This window comes from Salmo salar, chromosome ssa14, assembly GCF_905237065.1.
Source record: "Salmo salar chromosome ssa14, Ssal_v3.1, whole genome shotgun sequence".
Classification (NCBI taxonomy): domain Eukaryota; kingdom Metazoa; phylum Chordata; class Actinopteri; order Salmoniformes; family Salmonidae; genus Salmo; species Salmo salar.
In genome coordinates, this window is record NC_059455.1 from 27,352,767 (window position 1) to 27,377,859 (window position 25,093).

Sequence of the window (25,093 nt, forward strand, 5' to 3'; positions counted from 1 at the left end):
TGCTTGTGTTCCTAGTTCTAACAGTGCAGTAATATCTAACAATTCACAACAATATACACAAATGCAATTAAAAAATTATGCAATTAAGAAATATATCAATATTAGGACGAGCAATGTCCGGAGCGTGTGCGTGTGTGCGTGTGTGCGTGCGTGCAGTACCAGTCAAAAGTTTGGAAACACCTACTCATTCCAGGGTTTTTCTGTATTTGTATTATTTTCTACATTGTAGAATAATAGTGAAGACATGAAATAGTTTGGATGATTTATTTAACTCCTTTGGTTACTTTTTTGGTTACCCTGGAATGAGTAGGTGTGTCCAAACGTCTGACTGGTACTGCACCTGTATAAATGCATCTTAAATGATGCTAGTGAGGGTCTGTCGCCTAGGCCTTGACTAAAAACCAGTTAACCCAATGTGACTCGGATCAGCTGCGGTGCCAGACTATGGCTGGGTTTGTTTAGGTGAGGTTGATATGGAGTGTTTCAAATAGAGCTGATTGTTTTGGTTCTGCTAAAATATTCTGACGGTGTTGTTCCCTCTCTGTGTTGTTGACAGTATTACTACAGCATCAAAGACATCAGTGTCGGGGGACGCTGCGTTTGTCACGGCCATGCACAGGTGTGTGGGGGACGTAACCAAGGCAACCCGAATCGGTGAGTTGAGCCCTTTTCTTACCTTCACCTGTAACATTTGTAAGCCTATGCACTTGTTTTTGACTAGCTAAAACATTGTTTATTTTTAACTTAGTTTCTTGTTGTTGATGCTTACAATTGAATTATTTGTCCATCATTCATTCACTGTAATACGCGTATTATGTATGCAAACGTTTCCCAAAAGAAAGAGGAGAGGATTCATTGAGTAATCCAGAATGATAAACTCTTCTTTTGTAGATTGTTTATTCATCATTTACAGGTTTGAATGGATGTGTTGTGTTCAGTCAGTTGGTGTTCTGGAATGTATGGGATGAGATTAAAACTGAAGAAATTGTTGGTGTAACTTAGAGCATCTGCGTCTGAGATTGAAGAGATAGTTGGTGGTTTGATAGAAATGACCTCATCTGTTTGTTTCCTGGCATTGCCATTGTAAAAAGGCAACCGGTTATTTTAGTTATACTGATTAGTAGTAATTGTAAGTGTGATGTAAACCGTTGGCAAGAGGCCAAGATTATGTTGTTATAGAGCTGATGTATTTTATCGGCAATGAAAACAATAAGGGTTAATGACATCATCCTGCAGTTTGATAGTGACGACTGATCTATCCATTGTATTGGCTTCACTCACTTTGGAAGTTATTTGACTGTTTTACACCTTGCATGAAGATGCTTTTGAGTAGAGATGCTCTATATTGATTATATACAGGTAGGCTACATGACATCCTCTCTTCAAAATGAAATTACATTTTATTTTCACATGATCCAAATACAACAGGTGTGGACCTTACAGTGAAATGCTTACTTACAAGCCCTTAACCAACAATGCAGTTAAGAAAAATAGAAATATAACAAATAATTAAGGAGCAACAATAAAATAATAGTAGCGAGGCTAATATACAGGGGGTTCCTGTACAGAGTCAATGTGCGGGACCATCGGTTAGTTGAGGTAATTGAGGTAATATGTACATGTAGGTAGAGGCAAAGTGACACTGCAAGGATAATAAACAGAGAGTAGCAGCAGCGTAACAATGCAGGGTAGGGTGGGGACAATGCAAATAGTCCGGGTAGCCATTTCATTAACTGTTCAAGAGTCTTATGGCTTGGGGGTAGAAGTTGTTAAGAAGCCTTTTTGACCTAGACTTGGCACTCCGGTACCGCTTGCCATGTGGTAGCAGAGAGGACAGTCAATGACTAGGGTGGCTGGAGTCCTTGGCAATTTTTTGGGCCTTCCTCTGACACCACCTGGTATAGAGGTCTTGGATGGCAGGAAGCTTGGCCCCATTGATGTACTGGGCCATACGCACTACTCTCTGTAGTGCCTTGCGATCGGAGGTCGAGCAGTTACCATACCAGGCGGTGATGCAACCAGTCAGGATGCTCTCGATGGTGCAGCTGTAGACCTTTTTGAGGATTTGAGGACCCATGGCAAATCTTTTCAGTCTCCTGAGGGGGACTAGGTGTTGTACAAATTCTCAGAAGGCAGCCGACCTCCGCCCCCTTTTTCTCTGTATTTTCTTCACGCAAATGATGTCGATTTGGGCCCATTCCAGAGAAAGCAGTATATCCTTCGTGTCAGACTCGTTAAAGAAAAATCTTCGTCCAGTTTGAGGTGAGTAATCGCTGTGCTGATGTCCAGAAGTTATTTTTGGTCATAAGTGACGGTAGCAGCAACATTATGTACAAAATAAGTAAAAAGATAAGTTACAATCAACGCAAAAAATGTAACAAAATAGCACAGTTGGTTAGGAGCACCTAAAACCGCAGCCACCCTCTCCGGCGCCGTTCTTGGAGAGTCATAAATGTGAAAGAATGATGCAGGAAACCCAGATGTCTCTTCTTTTCTTCTCCTGTCTTTAGGCTGCAGTGCGAGTGCAAACACAACACCTGTGGTGAGTCATGTGACCGTTGCTGTCCAGGGTTCAACCAGAAGCCATGGCGGGTGGCGACGACAGACAGCCCCAACGAGTGCCAACGTGAGTACCACCCTCCACCATCACTCTCCTCTCTTTGCCACCCTCCACCCTTACCCTCCTCTGTTTGTTCCCCTCAACACTCCTCTCATTGTCACCCTCCATCCTCACCTCCTGTCTTTGCCACTCTCCACCCTTACCCTCCTCGCTTTATTCCCCTCAACTCTCCTCTCTTTGCCACCCTCCATTGTCACCCTCCTCTCTTAGTCAGTCTCCATCCTCAAGCTCTTCTCTTTGTTCTCTGACTGTTCGGTCTGTGTCCCAACGTTAGTGCCATGCTTCACCCTCACTCTGCTGTATCTGTTCTCTATTCACACTACTGAGCCAAACCGAGCCAAACCAAGCCAAACCAAGCTGTACTGGCCTGCCCTGCTTGCACATCCATGACAATACATAATTACTGGAACTGTGCTGAAAAGTACAACGTGTAAAGAACTAATTGCCAAGCCAGCATTGTTTGGTTTGTGATGCCACGATATTGTTAACTAGGTATGTGGATATGACCGTTGTTTACTATCTCTCCTTTGTCACAAAGGAGTTTTTCAGTGTCATGGGAAAGCGGAGCCACAGATATATATGCAAATATTTGGTTGTAATTTTGGGTAGAGCAGACATTTCCATATATTTTTGTTAGCTGCATATGTGACAACTCCACCAGCATTATTTATTAGTCCTATCATTTAACAATTTTTTTCAAAAGTAATGTTTTCTTTTTTATCAATTAGTGTATTTGAGTTTAAGCATAATATTTGTTGTAATATTTGTTCTGTTTTTGCTGGTGGATTAAACTGAAATTGCAACCAACTTTCTATGGCTTGTTTTAAAAGTTGCGATATTTTGGAGATTATTTCATTTTCAAGTGACTGAAAGTGAAAGGTTGTAATTTGAATAAAGGGAAAAAGGCCATTCTTGAACATGAAATGAGACATTCTGACTAATCTGCTGGAGACCCAGTGCGGATTTAAGTATAACTTTTGTATGACTGAAGCCTTTAGTGAGAGCTCTAATACTTTAATATTTAATCATTTCTGCCCTCCAAACTCATATTCATTGAATAAATTGGCCTGTTTAATTTTGTCTGGCTTGCCGTTCCAAATAAAATGGTATATTTTTTGCTCATATAATTTAAAAAACAAGTTGCTAGGTGTAGGCAAGGCCATAAGCAAATAGGTAAACTGGTGATATTTCTAAAGAGTTAATTCCACTAATAGACACGTATTTTTCCTTTCCATGGTAGCAATATCTTATCTTTATGATTCTTTCACCATCTCCTCCACCGTTAGCTTCAGTGCTAAATGCCCTGATATGGTGTTGGAACTAGGAAGAGTCCTCAGCAAACTGTTGAGGGCGTTACTCATGTGGTATGTGGTGATGAACTGCACTGTATGCAGTCTACTGTAGCTAGCCCAGCGCCACTACTGCTGTACTCTATACAGCCAGCCAGTCAGTCCCAATGCCAGCTGGTTCCAAATTGCCTTGGCCTGCTGACAAGATCCTGTGTCGGAGATGCTGAAACTTGACCCTGCAACTTTACATCCGCAGAACAAGAGAGAGCGAAAGAGAGATAGCAAGGGAGAAGTCTGTAATCCAATCAGTACACTCACATTACAAATGCACCCTAACCATTCATAAACATTAACCGGGCAGATTTAGGAGGAGGTTTTACAGGAGAAAGTAGAGGAAGTACAGTCCTGTTAAAAAAACTCACATAACAGAGGACAAAACAGAAACAATGTCTGATAAAACTGCAGTTCCTCACAATAAAATGACAGCTCTTAATAAAAAGATTGTTTAAAAAAAGAAACAGCTCTATGCGACATTAAAACAAATCGTTTTGAGCTCGATAGACTTTATAGTTGCACTTTTTGGAACGGATAGTAATGGATAGTAACAGATAGTAACTAGATATAATATATACAATACAGTACTGACTCTTACCTGTCTGTGTGTGTCTGTTTCGTGTGTCTCTGATTTGTGTGTTTGTTTCTGTTTTTCCCACAGCCTGCCAGTGCCATTCACATGCCACTGAGTGTTATTATGACCCAGAGGTGGAGCAGAGGACAGCAAGTTTAGATACCTTCGGCAGTTACAACGGCGGAGGAGTGTGCATCAACTGCCAGGTATGAAGTTCGTTTCAGGTCCGAATAGATTCATATGTGTGTGTGTGTGTGTGTGTGTGTGTGTGTGTGTGTGTGTGTGCTGTGTGGTTGCGCATGAGAGATAAGCGCCATAGACTATATTTTGATATCCTCATCAATATATGCCCATCTTTTGGATTTTATGCGTGACATGCAACATTGTAATTTGGCATTTTGTATGGTATGTATAGCATGCATGTGGGTGCCCTTTAAGATGAACCGGGAGCATGCCTAGTGTTCAGTAGGCACAAAACAGAAGTGAATGGAGTGAAACTAGGCACTACCTGCATTTGATATGATTTATTAGGATCCCCATTACCCGACGCCAAAGGCGAGATCTAGTCTTACGGTGGTCCGACATTAAGCGAAAAAGACATTACAGACAAAATAGTTTACAATTTACATACATTTAAAAACATTAACATGTAGTGTGTGTGTGTGTGTGTCTGTGTGTGTGTGTGTGTGTGTGTGTGTGTGTGTGTGTGTGTGTGTGTGTGTCTGTGTGTCTATCAGTTACACATACATGTCAGTACATACACAAAACAAGTAGGTCACAACAACAACAAACAGCAGGGGTCTAGACAGCCACAAGCCCGAGACAATTCATGGTCCCAGCCACAATGGCTAACCGCGTCCCGGGCTACGTTCAACCCCTCATGAAAACCTTGCTAGCTTGATAAGCAGCTAGCTAGCAGCTACGCTAGCTGCTACCCTAAAAGCTCCTCAGACCCGGCCTTGGTCGACAGGATCACTGGATAGATAGTAGCGGTCCCAGTAACTGATGCCAACCGCGTTGCGGGATCCAGACTCGAAAGGTAGCTAGCTAGTAACCAAACATTTTCAATAGACTCAAAACTTTCCAAAACAACAAATCGAGCTCTCTCTCGATCTGTGTTCAACAGCAAGTGGTCACAGATCGGTTAGCAGCATTTGTCCAATAAAAAAACACAGATTGTTTTCTGTGCCATTGGAAAACGTTTTGCTATGTTGTGCCCTATTGAACATGACCCAGATCTACGAGCAGGCAATGAGGTCTGTAATGGGAATGTCAATAAGCACGGATCAGTTATAAGTCAACGTACACACGGTGGGTATTCTCTGTATTAAACTCCTTGTGCAAACGGCATGAAGATAAATCCCGCTCTGTGCAAAAGTTGGCATGTCTTCCAAATCAAACAAGATGTCAGCCAGTTCATTTTGACTAAATCTCCCAAGACAAAGTAATGTTTCTCAAAAACAATTATGAGATGCACTATTATCATTTGGGACTAAAATACCCTTGCAGGAAGCATGTTAAAACAAGCCATCTACACTGCATGCACACTCAGTGTGAAAGAAGATAAGGTCCCAAATGCAAACAGATAGATTAGCAACTGTAAGGTGGGTTTGATACAAACATTTATCTATAGTTTTAGAAAACAGTTTAGCATTTTCTCTTCTTGCTTTAGAGGAACCTTAGTTGCCCTTCAAAACATTGTGTCCCTCTGACCCAATCACTCCATTCATTCTAAAGCAGGACAGGAGTGTGTTGTGTGACATTTGTCTGATATCTCTGTCTATTTCCCTCTCACTAGCACAACACGGCGGGGGTGAACTGTGAGCTCTGTGCTGATGGATTCTACAGACCCCATGGAGTACCTCCACAGTCTCACAGTGGCTGTATACGTGAGTGAGACCCTTCCTTCTCTTCAAACTGTATTTCTCCGTTTTTCCTTTCTCTATGGCCGTAGTGTTTTCCTTTTTTCCTAAGTGCCTAATGATGTGAACGTATCGCATTTAGTTGCAGTACAGTACCAGTCAAAAGTTTGGACACACCTACTTATTCAAGGGTTTTTCTTTATTTTTAATATTTTCTACATTGTAGAATAATAGTGAAGAAATCAAAACCTTGAAATAACCCATTTGGAATCATGTAGTAATCAAAAAAGAGTTAACCTCTCTAGGGTAGGTGGCACCAAATCGTCCCACCTACGTAACAGCCAGTGTAATCCCGTGGCGCGTTATTCAAAAACCTCAAAAATGCAAAAACTTCAATTTTTCAAACATATGACTATTTTACACCATTTTAAAGACAAGACTCTCGTTAATCTAACCACACTGTCCGATTTCAAAAAGGCTTTACAACGAAAGCAAAACATTAGATTATGTCAGCAGAGTACCCAGCCAGAAATAATCAGACACCCATTTTTCAAGCTAGCATATAATGTCACATAAACCCAAACCACAGCTAAATGCAGCACTAACCTTTGATGATCTTCATCAGATGACACTCCTAGGACATTATGTTATACAATACATGCATGTTTTGTTCAATCAAGTTCATATTTATATCAGAAACCAGCTTTTTACATTAGCATGTGACTAGCATGTGACTAGCATTCCCACCGAACACTGCCGGTGAATTTACTAAATTACTCACGATAAACGTTCACAAAAAGCATAACAATTATTTTAAGAATTATAGATACAGAACTCCTCTATGCACTCGATATGTCCGATTTTAAAATAGCTTTTCGGTGAAAGCACATTTTGCAATATTCTCAGTAGATAGCCCAGCATCACAGGGCTAGCTATTTAGACACCCAGCAAGTTTAGCACTCACCAAAGTCAGATTTACTATAAGAAAAATGTTATTACCTTTGCTGTCTTCGTCAGAATGCACTCCCAGGACTTCTACTTCAATAACAAATGTTGGTTTGGTTCAAAATAATCCATAGTTATATCCAAACAGCGGCGTTTTGTTCGTGCGTTCAAGACACTATCCGAAAGGGTAAATAAGGGTGACGAGCATGGCGCAATTCGTGACCAAAAAATTCTAAATATTCCATTACCGTACTTCGAAGCATGTCAACCGCTGTTTAAAATAAATTTTTATGCAATTTTTCTCATAAAAAAGCGATAATATTCCGACCGGGAATCTGCGTTTAGGTAAACAGACGAAAGAAAATAAAGCATGGGGTCGACTCGGGCACGCGCCTAAGCCCATAGTACTCTGATCGGCCACTTGCCAAAAGCGATAATGTGTTTCAGCCAGAGGCTGCCTCGATATCGTTCAGCTTTTTCCCGGGCTCTGAGAGCCTATGGGAGCCGTAGGAAGTGTCACGTTAGAGCAAAGATCCTCAGTCTTGAAACACAACTTGTCAGACAGGCCACTTCCTGCATGGAATCTTCTCAGGTTTTGGCCTGCCATATACTCACAGACACCATTCAAACAGTTTTAGAAACTTTAGGGTGTTTTCTATCCAAAGCCAATAATTATATGCATATTCTAGTTACTGGGCAGGAGTAGTAACCAGATTAAATCGGGTACGTTTTTTATCCGGCCGTGTCAATACTGCCCCCTAGCCCTAACAGGTTAAACAAATCAAATATATTTTATATTTGAGATTCTTCGAAGTGGCCACCCTTTGCCTTGATGACAGCTTTGCACACTCTTGACATTCTCTCAACCAGCTTCATGAGGTAGTCACCTGGAATGCATTTCAATTAACAGTTGTGCCTTGTTAAAAGTTCATTTGTGGAATTTATTTCCTTCTTAATGCGTTTGAGCCAATCAGTTGTGTTGTGACAAGGTAGGGGTGGTATACAGAACATAGCGACAGTCCATTATTACTTTAAGACATGAAGGTCAGTCAATCCAGAAAATGTCAAGAACTTTGAACGTTTCTTCAAGTGCACTCGCAAAAACCATCAAGCGCTATGAAGAAACTGGCTCTCATGAGGACCATCACAGGAAATGAAGCCTCAGAGTTATCTCTGCTGCAGAGGATAAGTTCATAACAGTTAACTGCACCTCAGATTGCAGCCCAAATAAATGCTTTACAGAGTTCAAGTAACAGACACATCTCAATATCAACTGTTCAGAGGAGACTGCGTGAATCAAACCTTTGTGGTCAAATTGACACCAATAAGAAGAAGAGACATGCAACACAAGCAATGAACATTAGACTGGTGGAAATCTGTCCTTTGGTCCAAATTTGAGATTTTTGGTTCCAACCGCCGTGTCTTTGTGAGACACAGAGTAGGTGAATGGATGATCTCAGCATGTGTGGTTCCCACCATAAAGCATGGAGGAGGAGGTGTGATGGTGTGGGAGTGTTTTGCTGGTGACACTGTTGATGATTTATTTAGAATTCTAGGCACACTTAACCATCGTGGCTACCATAGCATTCTGCAGCAATACGCCATCCAATCTGGTTTGCGGTTAGTGGGACTATCGTTTGTTTTTTCAACAGGACAATGACCCAATACACCTCCAGGCTATGTAAGGACTATTTCACCAAGAAGGAGAGTGATGATGATGCATCAGATGACCTGGCCTCCACAATCACCCGACCTCAACCCAATTGAGATGGTTTGGGATGAGTTTACCGCAAAGTGAAGGAAAAGCAGCCAACAAGTGCTCAGCATATGTGGGAACTCCTTCAAGACTGTTGGAAAAGCATTCCTCATGAAGAATGCCAAGAGTGTGCAAAGGTGTCATCAAGGCAAAGGGTGGCTACTTTGAAGAATCTCAGATATAAAATATATTTTTGGTTACTACATGATTCCATATGTGTTATTTCCTAGTTTTGATGTCTTCACAATTGTTCTACGATGTAGTAAACATAGTAAAAACAATGAAAAACCCTTGAATGAGTAGGTGTCCAAACTTTTGACTGGTACTGTATATCAAATATTTGGGGTATTAATATTTAGTAAAGAGCTAGTGTAGCTTGCTTTCTGACCTATGACTAATACGGAAGACCAAAATGGAACAGAGACTTCCATAGACTTTGGTGTTGTTTCTGACACACACACACACACACACACACACACACACACACACACACACACACACACACACACAGTGGCACCTAGCACTAGCCACTTGTATTGTTGCTAAATTCAGTGCCACACTTGTTTACATTGCTAGCATAGTATGTCGTTGTTCCTCCTCGCCACATAAATAGCTGCAAGTTGTGATTGGGCTTTGAGAGGTGATGGAATTAAAATGGTTGCCCTCAGTGCTTAGAAAAGACCAAAGAAGCCACAAACTCAATTAAGGTCAATGCTCATTCGCCACTCACTGTGCTGTTGCAAACTGTAACCTGTTCCGTTGGCTGATATTGAAACCTGTAACAAATTATTTACAAATGAATGACTTAACGTGATAGAAAATCCATAGATATTGTTGTACCTGCTCATAGCTTACAAAGACAATGGGGATAATTTATACTGAACTCCTTTGGACTCCCATTGTATAGTATATGAAGACATGTTATTGTATATGGTGACATGTTAGGGACAATTGCTGTTTTCCTCATTTGATACTACCTAGACCAATTAGTCACTCATTCTGCTGAGCATATGTAAACAGTGCTCAGTAGTTGTAAACCAAGCCTGTGTTAGGGTAGGTGGCAACGAGCCACATTCAAGTGATTCATTATTCATAGATACAAGTAAAGGGGCTAACTTGGTATAGAATTTCTTAAAGAACTCAGTTGGAAACCCATCAGGCCCTGGAGCCTTGCTGCTCTGCATTGACTTGATAGACTGAAGGCTGAGAGGGGAATCAAGGTCATCTGTAGTTTCAACTGTGGGAGTCTCCAGTTCACCCAAAATGTAGTCATATTGGCAGTATCTGATGGAAATAGAAAGGAATAGAAAGATTTGAAGGTGTCATTGATCCCCGTAGGGTCAGAAATCAAGCTATGAGAGGAATCATTAATTTTGGGAATCAGACAGGTAAACTGTGTTTTAATTGGTGTACGATCAGACTACTTGCCCTGTCGCCATGTTCATAGTAGGTACCACGTGAATGCAATAGTAACTGTTCTGCATCTGTAGTGGACAAGAGATTGAATTCATATTGTAAGTTCAAGCGTTGCTTATATAGCTCTGGGGATGGCGTCAGGGCATACTGATGGTCTAAGTCAAGGAAGGCTTTAGTGAGTTCTTCTAGTTTAGCTTTCTGAGTTTTGTTTAAATGAGAAGAATAAGAAATAATTTATCCTCTAAGATAGGCCTTAAGTGATTCCCATAAGAGTGATTCCCATAAGAGAGAATGAGAGGTTGAGCTTGTCTGATTTGAAAAAAGAAAATGATCAATAGAAGTGGAGATAACGTTACAGAAGTCTGCATCAGACAGGAGAAGAGAATTGAATCTCCAGGGAGGAGTACGAGTCTGTCGAGGGCTAAAGGTCCATAGTCAGAAATTACAACGGGTAAATATTCAGAAGAGGTGACATTTGGAAGTAACTTATGATCAATAAAGAAATATTCAATACGAGAAAAAGAATGGTGTACATGTGAAAAGAAAGAATAATCTCTTGCCTGTGATTCTGACATCTCCAGGGATCTGTACACCCATTCTGAACCATAAAATCTGAGATGACTTTGACATAGAAGAAGGAGACATAGTTCTGGGGTTGGAGCGGTCTAAAGTCGGGCTAATAACACAATTCAGATCCCCGACAAATATCAAAAGATGGGTGTTCAGAGAAGTGATTTTCCCCAGCAACCCATTGGCAAATTCAACATCAAAATTAGGAGCATATACATAGACCAATACTACAGGTGTGTGCCAAATGGTGCCAGTTATGGTTAAATATCTCCCATTACTGTCTGAAATAACATTAGTAGTAGAGAAATGTATTCTTTTACTAACCAAAATTGCAACCCCTCTGGCTTTAGAGTTAGTCTGAATGGAAAACCTGACTAAACCTGGAGTTTTGCAGCCTTGAGTGATCTTTAATGCGTAAATGGGTCTCTTGTAAAAATACCACATCTGCTTTTAGCTTTTTCAAATGAGAGAAGACCCTAGACCTCGACAGGATTGTTCATGGCCTTAGTATTCCAAGATAAAATCGTTATAGGATTAGGCCTACCTATAGTTCTATTATTAGTGTTGTTAGCCATCTAAAATATTGAAATGAAAAAGGTGTGAAAACAGACCAAGCATTTGATAAGAGAAAACTGATGAAAAAAGCCAAGAAAAAAAAAAAAAAGAAATTGGACGTGAAAATGTCACTCCCCCTCCCCTCCCCAGCGAATAGAAACAGCGCAGCGTCGGTGCATATAAACAGAAAACTTTCCTATCCTAAGGCGGAGAGGCTCCGTAGCACCAATCGTGAAATATATTTGAAAAGGCATTCACAAAATTGTAAAGTAGGTCAACAGATAACCAAAACAAACATCCCATAACAGTGAAACGGAACTGTCCTGACTCAGGGAGCGAGTCTTCAATCAGACGACCTAGAGCACCGGAGAGAGAGCATACGTGACAGTACCCCCCCTCCCTGGCGAGTTCGGCTCCAGCCACAGGACGCCAACCCCAGGGACGATCCCGGGGATCCGGAGCAGACTGGTCGCCTCTGCTGAGGCGCAGAGACCTGACGAACCGGCTGAGGAGTGAACCTGATGAGCTGGCTGAGACTTTTATCACATTCCCTGTGGGTCAGAAGTTTACGTACACTCAATTAGTATTTGGTAGCATTGCCTTTAAATTGTTTAACTTGGGTCAAACATTTTGGGTAGCCTTCCACAAGCTTCCCACAATAAGTTGGGTGAATTTTGGCCCATTCCTCCTGACAGAGCTGGTGTAACTGAGTCAGGTTTGTAGGCTTCCTTGCTCGCACACGCATTTTCAGTTCCGCCCACACATTTTCTATTGGATTGAGGTCAGGGCTTTGTGATGGCCACTCCAATACCTTGACTTTGTTGTCCTTAAGCCATTTTGCCACAACTTTGGAAGTATGCTTGGGGTCATTGTCCATTTGCAACCAAGATTTAACTTCCTGTATGATGTCTTGAGATGTTGCTTCAATATATTCACATAATTTTCCTGCCTCATGATGCCATCTATTTTGTGAAGTGCACCAGTCCCTCCTGCAGCAAAGCACCCCCACAACACGATGCTGCCACCGCCATGCTTCACGGTTGGGATGGTGTTCTTCGGCTTGCAAGCCTCCCCCTTTTACCTTACAACATAACGATGGTCATTATGGCCAAATAGTTCAATTCTTGCTTCATCAGACCAGAGGACATTTCTCCAAAAAGTACGATCTTTGTCCCTATGTGCAGTTGCAAACCGTAGTCTGGCTTTTTTATGGCGGTTTTGGAGCAGTGGCTTCTTCCTTGCTGAGCGACCTTTCAGGTTATGTCAATATTGGACTCGTTTTACTGTGGATATAGATAATTTTGTACCCGTTTCCTCCAGCATCTTCACAAGGTCCTTTGCTGTTGTTCTGGGATTGATTTGCACTTTTGTCGCCAAAGTACGTTCATCTCTAGGAGACAGAACGCGTCTCCTTCCAGAGCGGTATGACGGCTGTGTGGTCCCATGGCGTTTATACTTGTGTACTATTGTTTGTACAGATGAACGTGGTACCTTCAGGTGTTTGGAAATTGCTCCCAAGGATGAACCAGACTTGTGGACGTCTACAATGTCTTTTTCTGAGGTCTTAGCTGATTTTTTAAAAATGTTCTCATGATGTCAAGCTTAAATAGCTTAAATGACAACCACACAAGACAGTATTAGTCATTTTTATCAGAGTTCAATAACGTTAGTGTTTCTGCCGAGTAGAAAAGGAATGGCCACAGGGAGAAAGAAAATGCCCTGCTGTAAAAGTCAAACATACCTTTGACTTAGAGGCTAGGCTATGCATGCTACCTGGCAAAAGAGTAGGTCATAGATCCAAGATATGGCTCAGAAGTGACTGTCAAACCAACGCTTGGTGTCCTCGTGGGAGTTGAATTGTAACTTCCCCCCGGCATGTTCAATGTGCAGACGAGCAGGGAAGCGGAGTGAGAATTTCACTTTCTTCTCAAAGTTTGCGTTCACATTGAGTAATTTAGTTATTTTCTTGGCGACATTTGAGCTGAGGTCAGGAAAGATGAACACCATCTAGGACGGCGGAGAAGGGGGCCAGAGCAGCATCGATGGCAGTTTTGAACTGAGTGGCAATGGTAGCTGTAATTTCCGAGACCAGAACCATACGGAGGTTCTGAAGATCTCTGGGGAGTGTGACCGCATGAGGCTCCGTAACAGTTGGACTGGAGTCGGCGCCATTACCATTCACATTTGCCATCGGATTGAAACGTTACTTACAAGTCTTCTGCTCCTCAGGTCGTGTGACATTTTAATCAAAAAGGTAACTTACGAACTCAAATATGTAAGAGAGTGGAATGAAAATTACAAATTTGGCAAAATTAACTAATGGGTAGGAGCCTCGTCCACGAGCTTCTTGTCCATTCACATGCTGAACCCCAAGAATTAAATTTTTTCTGATCATAACCTAGGCCTACGTCATAGTGGCTACAACACAGTGGATTCCAATGCAGATATTCATGCATATTTGGTACATCATGCGTGCATTTCATAAGGGCTTGTGGTTCGTGATCTGTGTAATACATAATGGTTGTCAATGCAGCGTATATACTGCATACTGTCAGAAGTCATAATCTTCCTAGGTCGGTAGATGAATCACATCGCATTTTATAAGTCTAGAACCCAGAGAAAAAAAATACAGCCCTCCTATTTTAAACTTGAAGTTTCTGTCCTCAAGTCTTTCCTGCTCCATCTCTGTTTAAATGTTGCATCAGGATGAAAGGGGGGGGATGGAGGGAGGGGGGAGAGGCCTGGGTTATTCTGGAGTGAAGTAACAAGACCAAGAGTAAAACTGTGTTCCCATAGTCACCGTGTTAGCCCTGCTCTGCATCTATAACCTCAGATGAGAAGACATTCATATGAATCTTACGTTTTAGTATAATGTTCTTATATTCAACCAAATACAGTAATTAAGGAAAACAATGATGCTTCAATTTGAGATTGTAAACACTAGCCTATGTGACCATTTGAAATGCAGATCCATCATAATTATGAAGGGAACATGTCATACAACAGGCAAATTGTGGTACTGTAGTAATCCATGTACAGTGTCATGGGTGTCGTTGTGTAGAGACGACCAAGGCGCAGCGGGTTGCGTGCTCATCATTATAATTTATTAAGTAAATGTGAACACGGGAAAAACAATAAACAAAAGAACGACAGAAGACAGTTTAACAGGCTATACTTACAACAGCAGTGCTAAAGACAACTACCCACAAAATACAAACAAAACCCATACCTCAAGAAACTACAAACACCTGCCTCCAATTGAGAGTCCAACACCCAATTACCTAACATAGAAATACTAAACTAGAGATAACATAAATACAGAAAAACAGAACATAACCCAAAACCCGGAAATAATAAAAACACGGAAATAATAAAAACACCCTTCTAATCAAACCACCACCCCGAACCAACCAAAACAAATACCCTCTGCCACGTCCTGACCAAACTACAATACAAATAATACCCAAATACTGATCAGGACGTGACATACAGCTGTAGTTGCCCAACTAATAATAGTACATTAATGACAGTAACAGGTTGACATGTGGCTTGTGATCCCCTGAAAGCACAACAGAGATCAACAGGGTTAACTCATGACGATAGATGCATCCCTAGAGTTACAGCAGGCTTTACTAAAGCAATACAGCATTTTGAGATTATTCTAGGAATCAGGAGATATGGTTTACCAGGTAATCCATCTGAACAGCTGAAAAACATTCAACAATAAAACTAAATATAATTTTTTTATAGACTAAACTATCTTTGTTCATCTAAAAAGGTGAGAATTAGTTCATTATAAAGTAGGAATAGGGCTATAGATTATCCTAGAAAACCACCCCTACTGTGTGACAAATGACAGAAGTTTTTGGCTGTACCAGCACAGCAGATACCATCTCTTGGAAAAAGCCCTACGGACCTTGTTAGAGTATAATTAATGTGTAAAGTAAAGGTCATTTGGTATGTCAGGATACCTACATATTTTTTATTCATTCAAGTAAGAACCTGTGTGGGCTTCATGGAGAAAAAAGGCTATTATTATTATTATTATAATAATATAGAACAGAATGTATGGAAGGCAATTTCATTTTCTTGCTGAATTATGACCAACTACAAAACAAATTGCTCTTGTCTATGTTTATGTGAACAAGCGAAACACTTATTTGACAATCAATAATTTGAAGACTGGTTGACTAAGATAGGAGGCCTCTTCCAAACCATCATGACGGTCCATTTGATATACAGTTGAAGTCGGAAGTTTATACACTTAGGTTGGAGTCATTAAAACTCGTTTTTCAACCACTCCACAATTTTCTTGTTAACAAACTAGTTTTGGCAAGTCGGTTAGGACATCTACTTTGTGCATGACACAAGTAATTTTTCCAACAATTGTTTACAGACAGATTATTTCACTTATAATTCACTGTGTCACAATTCCAGTGGGTCAGAAGTGTACATACACCAAGTTGACTGTGCCTTTAAACAGCTTGGAAAATTCCAGAAAATGTCATGGCTTTAGAAGCTTCTGATTGACTCAAATGATGTCAATTAGCCTATTGGAGATGTAGCTGTGGATGTATTTCAAGGCCCACCTTCAAACTCAGTGCCTCTTTGCTTGACATCATGGGAAAATCAAAAGAAAAATCAGCCAACACCTCAGGACTGGTGCACTTCACAAAATAGATGGCATCATGAGGCAGGAAAATTATGTGGATATACTGAAGCAACATCTCAAGACAACAGTCAGGAAGTTAAAGCTTGGTCGCAAATGTGTCTTCCAAATGGACAATGACCCCAAGCATACTTCCAAAGTTGTGGCAAAATGGCTTAAGGACAACAAAGTCAAGGTATTGGAGTGGCCATCACAAAGCACTGACCTCAATCCAATAGAAAATGCGTGGGCAAAACTGAAAATGCGTGTGCGAGCAAGGAGGCCTACAAACCTGACTCAGTTAGACCAGCTCTGTCAGGAGGAATGGGCCAAAATTCACCCAACTTAGTGGGAAGCTTGTGGAAGGTTACCCGAAATGTTTGACCCAAGTTAAACAATTTACATTTCTACCAAATACTAATTGAGTGTGTGGAAATTTCTGACCCACTGGGAATGTAATGAAAGAAGTAAAAGCTTAAATAAATAATTCTCTCTACTATCATTCTGACATTTCACATTCATAAAATACAGTGGTAATCCAAATTGGCACAAAACAGGGAATTTTTACTGGGATGAAATGTCAGGAATTGTGAAAAACGGAGTTTAAATGTATTTGGCTAAGGTGTATGTAAACTTCAACTGTATATTCTTAAAAATAATATTTAGGTAATTTTTTTTTTTTCTCTGAAATAAAAGAAAGTGAAAATAACAAAACTGTGACCATACGTATTTGTGTGTATCACATAAGCTGACTGAGGGACAATTTTGCAGGAGATTGATAAAACACAATCCTGACATCACTGTACTGTTTATGCCCACAAAGTATGTTCATTTAATTTCCATTCTGATGTCAGTCTGGATGAGAAATTAATGCATTGCATGTATAGGAAATGCTTCTAAGCCCTTAAGTGAGCTCAACAGCAAAAAGTGTTTTCTTGAGAAAACACAGACTGAAAGCTTGTTAGTTCCATAATAATTTTCTTTGATTGTTGTCGTATACAGTGCATTCGGAAAGTATTCAGACTCCTCTTTTTCCACATTTTGTTATGTTACAGCCTTACTCTTATTCCTCATCAATCTATACACAGTACCCCATAATGAAAAATCCAAAACAGGTTTTGGACATTTTTGCAAATGTATAAAAAACAGGTACCTTACTTAAGTATTTAGACCCTTTGCTATGAGACTAGAAATTGAGCTCAGGTGCATCCTGATTATCCTTGAGATGTTTCTACAAATTGATTAGAGTCCACCTGTGGTAAATTAAATTGATTGATTGGGAAGGCACACACACCTGTCTATATAAGGGCCCATGGTTGACAGTGCATGTCAGAGCAAAAAGGGAGGTGACCAAGAACCCCATGGTCACTCTGACAGAGCGCCAGAGTTCCTCTGTGGAGATGGGAAAACCTTCCAGAAGGACAGCCATCTCCAGCCTGAATGCCAAGAGTCACATCTGGAGGAAACCTGGCACCATCCCTACGGTGGACCATGTTGGTGGTAGCATCATGCTGTGGTGATGTTTTTCAGCAGAAGGGACTGGAAGACTTGTTAGGATCGAGGGGAAAGATGAACGGAGCAAAGCACTGAGAGATCCTTCATTAAAACCTGCTCCAGAGCGGTCCGGACCTCAGACTGAAGCGAAGGTTCACCTTCCAACAGGACAACGGCTCTAAGCACACAACCAAGACAACCTAGTAGTGGCTTCGGGACAAGTCTCTGAATGTTCTTGAGTGGCCCAGCCAGAGCCCAGACTTGAACCCGATCTAACATCTCCGGAGAGACCTGAAAATAGCTGTGTAGTGATGCTCCCCTTCCAAGCTGACAGAGCTTCACAGGATCTGCAGAGAAGAATGGGAGAAACTCCCCAAATACAGGCCAAGCTTTTAGAGTCTTACCCAATGTCACAGGTGTAGCCGTGTTGTATTGACCAAAACACAGCCGGGATGTGAATGCTCATCTTTAATATTATAATAATAATAATAATAATAATAATAATAATAATAATAATAATAATAATAATAATAAACAAGAACGACTAATGACAGTTTCACAGGCTATATAGATACTTACAGCAGTGTGAAATAAAACAACCCACAAAAACCAGGTGACAAACACACTCCTAATATATGACTCCCAATCAGGAACAACGATAACCAGCTGTCCCTGATCGGGAGCCACACAGACCAACATAGAAACAGAAATACTAGACAAACACATACCCAGTACTTCTACCACGTCCTGACCACAATACTAAACAACTACTCCCTCTGCTGGTCAGGACGTGACACCCAAGAAGACTCGAGGCTGTAATCACTGTCAAAGGTGCTTCAACAAAGTACTGAGTAAAGTTTCTGAATACTTATGTAAATGTGATATTCCATTTAAAAAATTGTAATACATTTAAAAAAATGTCTAAACTTGTTTTTGCTTTGTCATTATGGGGTATGTGTGTAGATTGATGAGATGTTCATTTTTTTAAAATACATTTTAGAATAAGGCTGTAATGTAACAAAATGTGGAAAAAGCGAAGGGTTATGAATACTTTCCGAATGCACTGTATGTCACAAGCAGCAAGAGCAGTCTTTTCCCATGGCTGAAGTTTGTGTGTGTGTGTGTGTGTGTGTGTGTGTGCGTGTGCGTGCAACTACAGCCTGCAGGTGTGATGCCAGGACAACTGCTGCTTGTGAGATGGGGACAGGACGCTGCCGATGCCGGGCAGAATTCACGGGAAACAACTGTGACCGCTGTGCAGATGGTTACTATGGCTACCCGCAGTGCATCAGTACGTAAACTATCCTCATTTCTAAGATGTACCGATTATTTGGGATGGGAAATATGTTGTACGCAGAGGAAATTAATGACTGAATGAATGGATGGATGGAGGGACAGACTGACGACTTAACCAACGAACAACAAATAAATGACTGAATGACCAGTGGGAGAATTAACAAACGTATGAATGAATAACAAATAAGAAGGCGTATAATATAGCCCTGCCCTAGCTTGGTTTACATTTGGACCCAGGGTGAGGGAGGAAACTCCTTCAGAAGCTCTTAATTGAGGAAGTCCTGCTTTTGACCTCAGAGGAAGCTTTCTATACAGTAAAAGTCCATGCAGAATGTAGTGAAGAGTTGGGATCTGAAGAAGGCTAATTGACCTCATTCCTACATAACAATGTAAGAAGATTTGTCAAATTATTGAATGTTTTGGATCAACATGCTCAGATCTAAAGAAAAGAAAAACAAGCATGCAGGATATGTTTTCTGTGGAGCTGTGTGAGGGAGCTGGCCGATGCCCTCTCACATTGACGAGACAGAGATGGTGATAGGCTATTTTTATTCAAACGTTCATGCCATACCAGCAGTCCTCCTCACACTGAACATCATCCTCCATTTTTAAAGAAACTGAGCACTTGAAGCAGGAAGCCACAGGTGTGTGCAATTAGCTAATTAGAAAGGCTCACAAGTAGTCAACTGACAATTAAAGGGACATTCTACATTCTATGTGGCGACGTCCTTTAAGTAAGGGCTTGTCAATCATGGATTTTGGTCTGACACCATGAGAAGCACGAGGAATGTTCTAATTACAGAGTTGAAAGACTGTACATTCACACAAACAGGTAAAGGTTGAGTTGATTGGAAAATATCAATTAACTGGATTTGCATGTCATAATGAATTTACATTTTAGGATCATAGATGTATAAACACACAATAAATACATTAATACAAATTACAGTGAAGCCTACTCATCCAATGGCTGCAGTACTGCTACAACATACTCTCAGAAGAAATGAAATATCAATCCTTTACCACACTCTCCTCATTCTGCCGTACCTTCACCTTAGCATGTCAAAACAGACACATGCCTCACCCTGCATGTCTTTAGGTTGAGTTGTTCGTTCTTCTCGTATTCTGATTATTGACCTTTAGATATTGTGTCAGTGCGTGATGATGCACAAGGTCATGTTTCAACTCTGTATTCAGAACATTCCTCGTGCTTCACACGGTGTCAGACCAAAAGCCATGATTGACAAGCCCTTACTTTAGGACTTGTCACAGCAATCACCATGTGTCACACAATGTGTTTGTGAGAGAGTTTGGCAGTTATACTGTACTGTCTATCTATTCTCCCAAAGTAGCTTGTCTATTTTCATAAATGACTAAGTCCTTATTAGAAACACAGTTGACCAAGATATGTTACTTTCATGCGCACTCTCATGTCTTTCCACAGTTTCTGTATTGACAAGGACAGTATCATCTTGAAGATGCCTTCTGTTCCTCACTCCTCACTGTTTACTGATATTGTAAATCTGGAATCTGTTTAACTGATGTACTCTGGAACAGTCCAATTCCATAGAAAGTGAAACATGATGTTGTCCTGGCTACATTCCACAACGACCCTCCTCATCCCCATAGTCTAATCATGCCTTCCACAGTAAAAACAAAAGGGGGTTTATACATATCTTGATTGCCCCGTGGATTTAGCTATGGTAGACACAAATCATTAACTAAACCTTTCATGGCAACTTTTATACAGAAATTCTAATGAGTGAGTAATCGACCCCAGGTGGTTAGCTTTCCCTTGTCATATAAACAGAAGATTTAATGTAGAATGAAGAATTTGGGTTGGCATTCTATTAATACAGTACAGAGATTTATTACTGGATGTGATTATTAAAAGCAGGATTTTATCTTTTGGAGGTTGTGAGTGCTCCAAGAGCAGTCTAAACATGTATAGTAGACAGACTCCCTGGTAATAAGTACATCAGGATCTGTTTGGGGTGGGCTGCTATCCATCTATACTATCTCTATTGGGTTTTCTTTTTGGTCTTTGTCTTAAAGCTTATGAATCAGTCTGATTAAAATGATGTTGCAGTATTTTGCATTTTCATGGGGTGTTCAATACAATTTCTTTCCTACTAGCTGTTAGCTTGTTCCTCATACCAAGTAGATTACTAGATTACTGGGGTAGAGCACAGCACACAAACCACTGTAGATATTCATGGTGTTGAAATAGATTTTACGCTTTTCTTTTAAATCAGGATATCCAATCTACCAGCCCACCACTAAATCTCCTGCCGGCCATATAGTGGGTAAGTGTTGTACACATTATACTGTAATGTAACCACAGTGTAATGTAATCTAACATACCCTTTTATAACAAGACAAAACATGACCACATAAACTACCCATGTTTTCTCGTTATATGTTAGTCTGATCACTCTGATAATGATCTTGTTTATCTGATTTAGTTTGTTGCCTTCTTTATAGTGTAACACCTCCCTTTTTCTCTCGTTCTCCCTCCCTTCCTGCACCCCCCTCTCTCTCACTCTCTCTGTCTCCCTCTCCTTCCCCCTCCTTCTTTTCATCTCTCTCCACAGGGCCCACTGCCTGCCCTGCTGGTTATTTCGGACCACCCAGCTGTCAACGTGAGTGTGATTAGACTACCCTACGCTATACTAACAGCTTTTACAGCGCCTCTGCTCTGACTCCTGTAAGGCAGTAGGGCTCCTGACACCTCTAAGGGAATGAGGCTGAGAATCTATCTTTGTCTCTGTGTCTTTCTCTCTCTCTTTCCTTCTCACTCTCCTTCTCTCCTCTCTCTCTCTCTCCCCCCCTCTTATCCTCTCTCTCTCCCCCAACTTATCCTCACTCTCTCCTCTTATCCTCTCTCTCACTCTTCCCTCTTATCCTCACTCTCCCCTCTTATCCTCTCTCTCACTCTCCCCTCTCATCCTTTCTCTCACCTCTGTCTCTCACTCTCCCCTCTCTCTCCCTACTCTCTTTCTCTGTCTCTCTCTCCCACTCTCTCTCTATTTGAGATGTCCTGCTTGTAGAGAGCACTGCCTCAGACTCTTTCTGTGGGCCATGCTGTTGAGTTATATATGGACAGGACAGGTCATAAAACAGAGGATTACCAGACCTTTTAGGGGACCACTCAATCCAAAGGGGTTTACTTTGTGTCAAAGGTGTGTGCGTGTCTGTGATAACACTAACTGCACTGTGTACTCATCTGATTTCAAGATCCTGACTTTGGAATATCAACATGTTTTCTTTAATGGGGTTCTGAAGGTTAAGTGCTCTTTCTTGCCTGATGGTTGCCAGCATGTCTTCTTCCCATGATGCCACTGGGTCAGCTGGGATGGTTCAGGGAGAAACAAACAGACGTTCTATTAATATCTGTGAACGGTCCCCTCCCAAACTGCCGGTTGACTTTGTTTTCTCTCTCGCTGGGATCAACTTGGGGGAAAATGCCAGATTAGAAAAATAGCTTGTTTTTATTTGAAACAAGGATATAAAGGATGTCTTTTACTCTGTCTCAGTCTCCGATATTTATTGTTTGTCTGGGAATGTGGGCGACAAAAATCATTTACTTTCATCCAGTGTCCTTACAAGAAGGAATTTAATCTTAAACTGTGCTAAAGAAAGGCCCATTGCCAATGTCACATGTCGTGGGAAAGCCTGTGGGGCTTCCCATTATATATTGAGTCTCAATCTAGCTTTTCTGGTGTTGTGTGATGAAATATCTCTTCTGTGTTTATTTACATTCAGATAGTGTGTCTGCAATGAATAATGTATTTTTATTTGTTTTATTTTCAGAGTGTTTGTGTGACCGACGTGGATCAGTTCTGGAGCTGTGTGATGCGTCAGGGCGCTGCGTGTGCCGTGAAGGGGTGGAAGGCCAGCGATGTGACCGCTGTCGACCAGGACACCACACCTTCCCTAACTGCCACAGTGAGGAACGGTTCCCTCTCACCAAACCACAGCTCAAATAGATCAACAATTTTCATTCTCAAAACCTCTTTGAATTAGATTTTATGCCAAAACATGACCCCACAAAATTAATCAATTGTTTTGTTTCATTATTGACATCATCAACCTGTAGTAGACAGAAACAGTACTCTCTTTCGCACCGCTTCTTTTCACAGTGACAGTGTGTCGTTGTGACGGTGCAGGTGCGACTGACAGAGTCTGCGGGCCCAACAGACAGTGCCGTTGCCGTGCCAACTACGTGGGACCGCAATGTGACCAGTGTGCCCCCGGTTACTATGGATACCCGGACTGTGCCTGTGCGTGTTTTCACCCTCTTGTTTTGGCCACACCCACAGGATGGTTACTGCACTGCAGACACTGACTTGCCCACATCAACCTTTACATGACCAAGCTGCTGCTGATGGAAAAACTGATGTGTAGTCTCACAGGGCTTAATGTAGCCTATTCAGCGCTGTAGCTACAGACCTTGATTCTCCCACAATGACCCTTAAAGCCCATATTTGATTTACTCCACATAAATAAAATCTGTCTTATCGAGTCATTCTGTTTTTATGATTTACCCATGGTTGTCAGAACAAAACAAATCACTGAAAGCAAAGCCGACCCATATAGACTTGATCCGTTTAAACATGAGCGCGTTCCTGTCTTTAAAGGATACATATTGCAGATGTACTATGATCTGTGCTGTTAGAGGCATTTGATTTGACGCTATGCCATCTCATTCTCCCATGAAACATCTCACAGTCCCTCTCTCTGTGCCTTTCTCTCTCCCCAGTCTGCCAGTGTTCTGGGGAGGGTTCCTATGACCCCATGTGTAACCCAGTATCAGGCCAGTGTCTGTGTCGCCCTGGGGTGGTGGGCCAGCAGTGTGATCGTTGTGCTGGGTCAGGCCTCCGCTTTCCAAAGTGTTCAGGTAACCTATAACTTCTACCTCACTAGATTCTTTCTTTAAATAAAATTTAAAAAACTCCCTTCATATTTTGGGGGTTTATTTAGACAGTATAGAAGTAGAGGGGGACATAGACTCGGTGTACAAAACATTAGGAGCCCCTGATTGAATCAAGGTCTTTCCATGATGTAGGCTGACCAGATGAATCCAGGTGAAAGCTATGATCCCTTAATGATGTCACTTGTTAAATTCACTTCAATCAGTGTAGATGAAGGGGAGACAGGTTAAAGAAGGATGTTTAAGCCTTGAGACAATTGAGACAGGGATTGTATATGTGCTCTATTCAGAGGGTGAATGGGCAAGACAAAAGATTTAAGTGACTTTGAACGGAGTATGGTAGTAGGTGCCAGGCAGGTGCCAGGTTTTTCACGCTCAACAGTTTTCTGTGTGTATTAAGAATGGTCCACCACCCAAAGGACATCCAACCAACTTGACACAACTGTGGCAAGCATTGGATAAACATGGGCCAGCATCCCTGTGGATCCCCTGTTTTCAATACTCCAGAACCCTCCCCTTGCGAGGATAATGACACTGAGCCTTGGAGAACACATTGGGAGGGATCTTAGACCATTCCTCCATACAGAATCTTTCCAGAACCTTATCTTTCCATATCCTTTGTCTGCACTTATGGACTGTTTTTCAATGGGTTTGAAGTATAGAGACTGAGATGGCCATTGCAAAATGTTGATTTTGTGGGGCCGTTAAGGTCAACGGCATCATGAATTTTACTAAGTACCAGGACGTTTTAGCCCAAATCCTGGTTGCCTCTGCCAGGACTGAAACTTGGCCACAAGTGGATCTTCCAGCAAGACATTAACCCTAAGCACACACCAAATCCACAACGAAATAGTTAATTTACCACAAAATCATTGAAAACCTGTGGTTTGAATTGAAGAGGGCAGCCCATAAGTGCAGACGAAGGATATCAAGAATCTGGAAAGATGATTTATGAAGGAATGTCTATGTCGTTATCCTCTCAAGAGGAAGGTGCTAGAGTATTGAAAACGGGACCCAATATATTTTACCCCATCTTTTTGAGATTTGTATTACTTGTTAAACAAAATCAATTATTTTGAGA

At 41.3% G+C, this 25,093-nt stretch overlaps 1 protein-coding gene across 8 annotated transcripts in view; it reads left to right on the plus strand.

Moving 5' to 3' along the window:
- Positions 1-25,093, plus strand: part of LOC106569186 (laminin subunit alpha-3) — a 117,702-nt gene that overhangs the window by 33,937 nt on the left and 58,672 nt on the right. For all 8 annotated transcript variants that reach the window (XR_006758779.1, XM_014140273.2, XM_014140270.2 and 5 more), the window contains 10 exons: positions 557-654; positions 2,511-2,626; positions 4,625-4,743; positions 6,336-6,426; positions 18,943-19,074; positions 21,335-21,385; positions 21,674-21,721; positions 22,893-23,027; positions 23,222-23,362; positions 23,842-23,979. Coding sequence is in view for 7 of the 8 variants with exons in the window: in XM_014140273.2 (XP_013995748.2) it covers positions 557-654; positions 2,511-2,626; positions 4,625-4,743; positions 6,336-6,426; positions 18,943-19,074; positions 21,335-21,385; positions 21,674-21,721; positions 22,893-23,027; positions 23,222-23,362; positions 23,842-23,979 (1,069 nt within the window). In the remaining variant the exon portion in view is untranslated. The remainder of the gene's footprint in view (positions 1-556; positions 655-2,510; positions 2,627-4,624; positions 4,744-6,335; positions 6,427-18,942; positions 19,075-21,334; positions 21,386-21,673; positions 21,722-22,892; positions 23,028-23,221; positions 23,363-23,841; positions 23,980-25,093) is intronic.